The sequence below is a fragment of the Carlito syrichta genome, unplaced genomic scaffold (assembly GCF_000164805.1).
Source record: "Carlito syrichta isolate Samal-C Ts95f unplaced genomic scaffold, Tarsius_syrichta-2.0.1 Scaffold305756, whole genome shotgun sequence".
In the NCBI taxonomy this organism is placed as follows: domain Eukaryota; kingdom Metazoa; phylum Chordata; class Mammalia; order Primates; family Tarsiidae; genus Carlito; species Carlito syrichta.
Genome location: NW_007249852.1, coordinates 1,139,641 through 1,147,529, shown reverse-complemented (window position 1 = coordinate 1,147,529; position 7,889 = coordinate 1,139,641). Strand labels below are relative to the sequence as shown.

Genomic DNA, 7,889 nt, shown 5'->3' with positions numbered 1-7,889 from the left:
CGTGGCCACTCCCGGCCACCGCAGCCTCGACCTGCTGGGCTCTGGCGATCCCTCCGCCTCAGCCTTCCGAGTAGCCAGAATTACAGGCATGTGCTACCACGCCTGGCTGATTGTTTGATTTATTGTAGAGATGAGGTCTCGCCAAGTTGCCCAGGCAAGTCTCGAACCCGCGGGCTCAGGCAGTTCACTCACCTCAGCCTCCCAAAGGTGCGGGATTACAGGCTGAGCCACCAAGCCCGGCTGAGATGTTTCCTTAAAGGAAGCCATGTGAGGTTAGTCACACCTAGGGCCATAGAAGAATATGTCCTTCCCTTCCTATGAGCGCTTTAGTATCTTGAGAACTATGTTCCTGACAGACAAGAAGCTAACTGGACAATGAACATTAAGTTCAATAGGTGGATGGGACTGGGTTATCCTGGATAACTGAATGAACAACTCATGAATAATTCTTTATCAATTCTCTTATCCCTTTCTACATCATTCCAAAGCAAAGCTCCACTTTCTGGTCACATTTCCCCAAGGAGTTGCTGACACCTCATCAGCAATCAACGTAAGTGATCTAGGATCAAAAACTACAATTGGCCTGTTTTATTCAGTATAGAGCATGGTTTGAGACCAGAGTGACAAATTCACATGCTGTTAAGGACCAACACATATTTCCCTCTTGCTCAAATTCCAGTTTGTGTGCAGAATTTGCTTGAGATCCAAAAATACCTTAGGAAATCCCTATGGAAAAAAAGAGATTCCAAGAGAGAACTAAAGAGCTAAATCTTTTTTTTCCTGAAGGATTGATTCACCAGATTATACTTATTTTATTTTCAAGAAAACAGGATTTATTGAGAGGACAGAAAATCTCCCAGAGCAGGAGGGGACCCAAGGGGGTTGCCCCCCCCCCCCTTTTTAAGAGACAGGGTCTCACTGTCACCCAGGCTAGATGCAGTGGTGAGATCATAGCTCATTGCAGACTCAAACTCCTGGGCCCAAACGATCGTGCCTCAGCCTCCCAAAGCGCTGAGATTATAGGCATAAACCACCCTGCCTATAGACCTATGAGTTTCTCAGGTCAGATTGATTTGGGAGAAATGACAGTATAATAATTTAAAACTTATTGCCCAAAATGTCATTAGTTTTTAGCTATTCTATGAAATGTTTTTTTGTTTGTTTGTTTGTTTGTTTGTTTTTGAGTTGGAGTCTCACTCTGTCACCCAGGCTGGAGTGCAGTGGCTGCTCCTGGTCCACAGCAGCCTCGACCTGCTTGGCTCCGGCGATCCTTCCGCCTCAGCCTTCCAAGTAGCTGGAACTACAGGCGCGCGCTACCACGCCTGGCAAATTTTTTGATTTATTGTAGAGATGAGGTCTCGCCAAGTTGCCCAGGCGGGTCTCAAACCCACGGGCTCAGGCAATCCACTCACCTCAGCATCCCAAAGCGCGGGATTACAGGCTGAGCCACCCGAGCCCGGCTCCATGAAATGTTTTTATCTTCCAAGTTTGACACTACAAGATTTTGTTTTTGCTTTTGTTTTTTCAGATAGATTGTATTGTGTCTGACTGGTCTTGAACTCCTGGGTCCAAGAGATCTTTCTGCCTCAGACGCCAAGTAGCTGAGACTATAGTCAATCAAGATTGTTTATAAGTACAAAGGAAAATATAGGGAAGAACCAGAATTAATCTTTAAATCCCAGCTTTACTAGTGAACGGTCTATTTTTCTTTTTCTTTTTTTCGGTTTGTTGTTAAGATGCGGTCTTGCCAAGTTGCCCAGGCTAGTCTTGAACCCCTGAGCTCAAGCAATCCTCTTACCTCCGCCTCCCAAAGTGCTAGGATTACAGGTGTGAGCCGTCGCACCCAGGCTTATTTTTAATTATCTTAATAAATATTTAGCAAAGAGCCTGGTTTAAAGAGGACTCATTTCAAGACATCTGAATAGATGGGAAGCTAATAAAATATGGATTTTTATAAGCTGTTTGTCATCGAATTGGCAGTCAGGACACATAGGTTCCAGTCCTTGTTTAGCCTGTAACAAGAACTAGGCTTTCAGCAAGTCCCATCCAAGATTGATTCCTATACTGTAAATTGTAAGCTTAGGAGGATGTTATCCGCCAAACCAAGAGTGAAATGTATTTCCTTAAGTCTAAGGGAGGCTTTTTTTTTTGTGTTGGAGTCCCACTCTGTCACCCAGACTGGAGTACAGTGGCACGCTCCCGGCCACCGCAGCCTCGACCTGCTGGGCTCCGGCGATCCTTCCGTCTCAGCCTTCCAAGTAGCTGGAACTACAGGCACGCGCTACCACACCCGGCTAATTTTTTTGATTCATCATAGAGATGAGGTCTTGCCAAGTTGCCCAGGCGGGTCTTGAACCCGCGGGCTCAGGCAATTCATTCACCACAGCCTCCCAAAGCGTGGGATTACATGCTGAGCCACCAAGCCCGGCTAAGGGAGGCTTTTTAAAAGTTTTTTTTCCCCCATTACTACCTCCAAGGGCTTAATGTTTTTCTCTTTCTATTTTACCACACTAAGTAAGGAGTTGAAGCATTAACTCACTAAACAGTATACAATTAAGTGGCGTCTCTAGTGTAAACCTACCAAATAAATTAGTCAAGTACTTCAATATAGTATTTTATGCTCACAATTAAGATTTCTACCAGTTTTAAGAAGCAACTGTAGTTATATATACATATATAATATATACATATTGATTTTGACCCACTGTTCCTGGCTCCTAATTCCCACAGTCCTTTACGTCTTATACAATGTGTTAGGCCTAAGACGACACAATCTCTAACCTTCTCCTTCCCTCCTTTCCCCTGCCCTTTCACCTTTCACCTGCCCCAAGGCAGAACTCTCATCTTCCTTGGCCTTCCTGATTCCAGAGGGTCCCATCCCACACGTTGGGGTTAGGAATGCTGGCATAGCCGGGCTTGGTTGCTCAGCCTGTAATCCCGCGCTTTGGGAGGCTGAGGTGAGTGGATTGCCTGAGCCCGCGGGTTCGAGACCTGCCTGGGCAACTCGGCAAGCCCTCATCTCTATAAAAAATCAAAAAATTAGCTGGGCGTGGTAGCACGTGCCTGTAGTTCCAGCTACTTGGAAGGCTGAGGCAGAAGGATCGCCAGAGCCAAGCAGGTCGAGGCTGTGGTGGCCAGGAGCGGCCACTGCACTCCAGTCTAGGCAAGAGTGAGACTCTAACTCAAAAAAAAAAAAAAAAAATAGAATGCTGGCATAGCTGGGCAGGGTGGCTGACACCTATAATCCCAGCACTTTGGGAGGCAGAAGCAAGAGGATTACCTGAGCTCAGGATTTCAAGGTCAGCCTGAGCAACACGGCAAGACTTCGTCTCTTCAATAAATCAAAATATCAGCCGGGTATGGTGGCACATGCCTGTAGTTCCAACTAACTTGGAAGACTGAGGGGGAAGGATCACATGAGCCCAGCAGGTCAAGGCTATGGTAGCCATGAGTGAGACAACAAAAAAAAAAAAAAAAAAAAATTGCTGGCACCATGAAACATTCACAAAAGTCCAAGAGGACTGAGTTTGGGAAGTTCCTGGAGGGTGGTGCACCCAGGGAGGACATGGAAACTCTAGCCCTCTTCCTCCATACCTTGCCCTTTGCATCGTTTTTCATCTGTATCCTTTTTTTATACCCTTTATAATACACCTGTAAACATGGTTCCCTGAGCTCTGCTCCAGAAAGTTAACCAAACCCCAAAAGGGGTTCTGGGTAGTGTCAGAACTGAAGGGCACCCAGTTGACGAATTGTTAGTGGGGAAAAACCCACACATTTGATCACGCTTCCTCTACTCACAACACAGGAGGTAACAGTAACTATCCACCAGGTAATAGTGTCAGTATCCCACCCGGTGAGGGCTCAGTCCCCCAAGATTGACCTCACTTCAGACACCACTCACAATTCCGGATTTCCGGAACTTATGACTCACTGGCTTCAAGTTAGGGGTTCCCACAATCCCTTTTGACAAGACCCTTTATTGCTTAGCTGTTCTTGCATGCCAACCTACTTCCCAGACTAGGTCCTTATCCTAATAGTACACTTAGCATAACACCAATTTTTGTACCAGAAAAGGTTACCACCCTACTACAAACTTGAGAAAACACGGGCTCCCCACCTCATTCCTAATTTTGTTCTAAGTTGAGAATGTTTACTTAAGTTATAGAAAATTGTCAAAAGTTGAAAACTTCCTTAACATGTTTTTTCTATTAATAGTGTAAATGTAATGTCTAGTGTTCACTGGTATGGTAGCCTGCTAGCCTGTGTAAGGTTTAGACCAGAATAAGCATTCTTAACAAGTACCAAACTAGGTTAGCTCATTTGTCATTGCAATCTTTTTCCTTACAAAACTTAGTAAATTAAGAACAGGCTGTGTAAGAAACCACTGTAATTTGCTGCCTAACTCAGCAAAATTGGCTAAATGTCTTAGATCAGGGTTATTAAGTGCTTTCAAGCACTCTCAGCCCGTCTTTATGGTTCCATTTTACTAAGTTTAAATACTTTGGCAGAATACAGCAAAGACAATAAATGCACTCTCACAGTAGTCAACCAATAACTATACAACTTGAAATCATTCAAGTAGCCTCAACCGAAACCTAAGTCTGGCTATTTCTCTCTAGCAATCTTTGATTAATTTAGGTGCAGGCAGGTATGTTTGCTTTCCTTCAATGTATAGAAAGTGTTTCCATATCCAGTAATACAAAATTTAGACCTTCAAAATAGTTTGTCATTAAACCAGGATTCCAATTTATCAATGTCTTGGGAGGAAAAAAGCCTCTTACCCTTAAGTATATATTTTTAAGTCAGGTGACTTTAGTCACATTTTGGTCACATTACCCTTCTCACGTCTTCTTGACATCAGTTAAAAGTACATATATCACTAGATATCATGACAGACACCACGTATGCTACCATGCAACAAAACCTTTATTAACATTTTGAACAGGTTCAGCTATTACTGAAACTGGTAATTTCTAAACTTAAATTGGGACAAATGGCTATAGTGCAGAGTAATGCCATCATTGGGCACCACGAATACAAGACTGAAGAATTAATAGCCACCCCTCAGACGAAGAACCAGGTGCAGGGTCGACTCTTTCTGAATGTTGTAATCAGAAAGAGTGCGGCCATCTTCCAGCTGCTTGCCTGCAAAAATGAGCCTCTGCTGGTCAGGAGGGATGCCTTCTTTATCCTGGATCTTAGCCTTCACGTTTTCAATGGTATCACTAGGCTCAACTTCTAGGGTGATGGTCTTGCCGGTCAGGGTCTTCACAAAAATCTGCATACCACCTCTCAGACGCAGGACCAGGTGCAGGGTTGACTCTTTCTGGATGTTGTAATCAGAAAGAGTGCGGCCATCTTCCAGCTGCTTGCCTGCAAAGATGAGCCTCTGCTGGTCAGGAGGGATGCCTTCTTTATCCTGGATCTTGGCCTTCACATTCTCGATGGTATCACTGGGCTCAACCTCTAGGGTGATGGTCTTGCCGGTCAGGGTTTTCACGAAGATCTGCATTTTGACCTAGTTTAAAAATAAAACATTAGTGTAATTACCTCAGAATTTTTACATTTCTTACTTTTACATCTAACATACTTCAAAACCAACAGTTAACTCCTCTAAATGCCTTACAACACGATTAACATCTCACAAACCTCCGATTTTTACCAGACTTAAGTCAGTCCATAAAAAATTCGCTACTCAAGGTCTCTACTTCAATAGTTCAGTTATCTAAAATACGGTTACAGTTTAGGCAAACGGAAAAAAAACTGACATTCCTAGGAAAATGAACTGAATTCAAAAAACGCTTTCTAAACTAGCATCCAGAGCCTTCCCCAATTCGTATATTAAAGTTGTCCCCACCACGCACTAATTTTCCCGAAACCCGGACATGGCGGTGAGTTAAGCTGAAGACAAAACCTGACCCGCAAGAGCTGGAAAATAAAAATCACGGTTAAAACGGAAGAGGGGCACGTTTCCCACACTGCGAATCGAAATTGAAAGTATCCAGAAGCCACACAGACTACCTCTTTTCCACCTTCCCCCTCTGAAATAAACGCGGGATCTCCATCGGCGAAGCGGCGGTTAGTTCCCGTCCCCGCGCGCGCCAGCCGCCCCCGCTCCCCGCACGTACAAGGCCCACTCTTCCGGAAAGACTCGAACCGCGTCACCTCGTCTCCCCTCCCCCACCTTCGCCCCCGAGACCCACCCAACCCCAAAAAACCGCCAATACGACCCCACTCAAGTCCCCTTCTCCAATCCTCTCAGGTTCCGAAGACTGCAGGACACTACCTACTAGTGCGAAGATCCTGCGTGAGGGCAACAGATCCACAGCAACACGAACCCACAAAGCCAGTCGCCACTGAGTGCTCGGGCCCGGCGGAGCTGAAATTTATGCAACGTCTGTTGCGTCAACCATCACTGCTACGTAGCGGCGTCTCCGCGCGCCGCTGAAAGTAGTTCTCTTGGCCCAACCTTCCGCGACGCAGTTAGGCTCTTCAATTGAGCCCCAAATTCCTCACAACCGTAAAAAAGAATCCAACAAATTATAACCCTTCTCCTCGAGGCGCTCCTTCTCCTCCTTTAGGAAAATAGAGAAAAATTATCAGGCGGATGAATTCGAGTTGAAGGAAACTTCCTCGAAAGCTCTGGAAACTTCCTTGCAGCGCCAGCGCTGATTGGTGAGACGCGTGAGGGCGAGGCCGGCGCTGATTGGCGGGGGGCTCAGCGGCTCGGCTGTTGCTGGGCTCCGGCTGGAGTGGTTTAGTGCGGACGTTGCTAAGGAACCGAGTGCGCATGCGCCACAGAGGCGCGCCTTCCCGAGAGGGAGTTTTCCGGCCGGCGACAGACGTGGGGTGTTTCGCTCCCGCCCTCAAGCCCCGCTCCTTCAAATCTCGCGTTTTAGGTCCGTAGGCGAGAAAGCGGACTCGGCTGTGAGTTTCCCAGAAGCGAGGGCAGCTCGACACCCGATGTCGGGACACCTGGTGGTGACTGTGAAAGCACAAGCCCAACCCCAACCCCACCCTCTGTCTTTGGGCGCCCCTCATACACTGGCCGGTTTACATTTTTGTTTTTGGTTATCGCAGGGGTTGGCGCTTTCGTCAGGCGTGTGTAGTCAGAATGTTCTCGGTTGCTTTGTCTTAATCCTCAAAACGGCCCCGAGGACCGTCTCTAAATCTGGGCTTTAGAGCGAGACCCTCAGCGGGCAGCGGCCCCCGGTGCGGAGGCCCCTCGCCTCCAGGTCCGGAGAGACAAGGCTCGTGCTCAAGGTGACACGGTGGCCGCGCTTAGCACTGGCCCCGGCAATAGCAGCAAAGCCCTATCCCTCCTTGCTGTCTCTCCAAACTAGTAGAAAGAAAGAGCAATGCGGGTCAGGGAGCCGAAAATTCGCGTCAAGAAACGGGGCATTCACCTACAAGAAAATAATATTTCTCCCTTTGATGTGCTCGCTGTGCGGACGACACTGAGGTGGGACTGGCCAGCTAGGATCCGGCGACCGACTTGCCTGCACCCTGGGTGGGGCCCCTCCAGCAAGGAGCTAACCCAAGGAAGGTAAGGAGTGTTTGGATCATGGTGCCTCGCAGAGTCATAGGGGCGGGGATGTAAATAAACATGAACATGGCAGTTTTTTCATGTATTACCAACCTTCATAAAGTAGTCTGGAAATTTGCTTACTGATTCAGTTAGGTCACCGTCCCTTACAAAAAAAAGGTGACCAGTCGTTAAATTTTAGCACAGGAGACCATGACATTAAGAAACTGTCAGCCAGGCTCGGTGGCTCAGCCTGTAATCCCGAGCCTTGGGAGGCTGAGGTGAGTGGATTGCCTGAGCCCGCGGGTTCGAGACCCGCCTGGGCAACTTGGCGAGACCTCATCTCTACAATAAATCAAAAAAA

At 46.9% G+C, this 7,889-nt stretch overlaps 1 protein-coding gene and 1 pseudogene across 1 annotated transcript; one reads left to right on the top strand and one right to left on the bottom strand.

The window, feature by feature from the left end:
• Window positions 1–4,905: 4,905 nt before the first annotated feature.
• Window positions 4,906–7,041, bottom strand: UBB (ubiquitin B). The gene is made up of 3 exons (XM_021714766.1): window positions 6,548–7,041; window positions 6,022–6,184; window positions 4,906–5,518 (listed from the first exon to the last, which is right to left on the bottom strand). Exons 1-3 carry the CDS (start codon window positions 7,039–7,041, stop codon window positions 5,051–5,053), a joined length of 1,125 nt encoding a protein of 374 aa, XP_021570441.1. The 3' UTR covers window positions 4,906–5,050.
• A 317-nt stretch (window positions 7,042–7,358) lies between these two features.
• Window positions 7,359–7,889, top strand: part of LOC103264910 — an 11,985-nt pseudogene continuing 11,454 nt past the window's right edge.

Excerpts from the sequence above, each read along its gene's own strand:
- UBB (XM_021714766.1), bottom strand. The coding sequence starts at position 7,041 with ATGAGGGGCGCCCAAAGACAGAGGGTGGGGTTGGGGTTGGGCTTGTGC. Across the intron at positions 6,185-6,547 it reads GGAGCGCCTCGAGGAGAAGG|GTGGGGGAGGGGAGACGAGG; the intron begins GTTATAATTTGT and ends TCGGGGGCGAAG. Across the intron at positions 5,519-6,021 it reads AGGGGGAAGGTGGAAAAGAG|GTCAAAATGCAGATCTTCGT; the intron begins GTAGTCTGTGTG and ends TTTTTAAACTAG.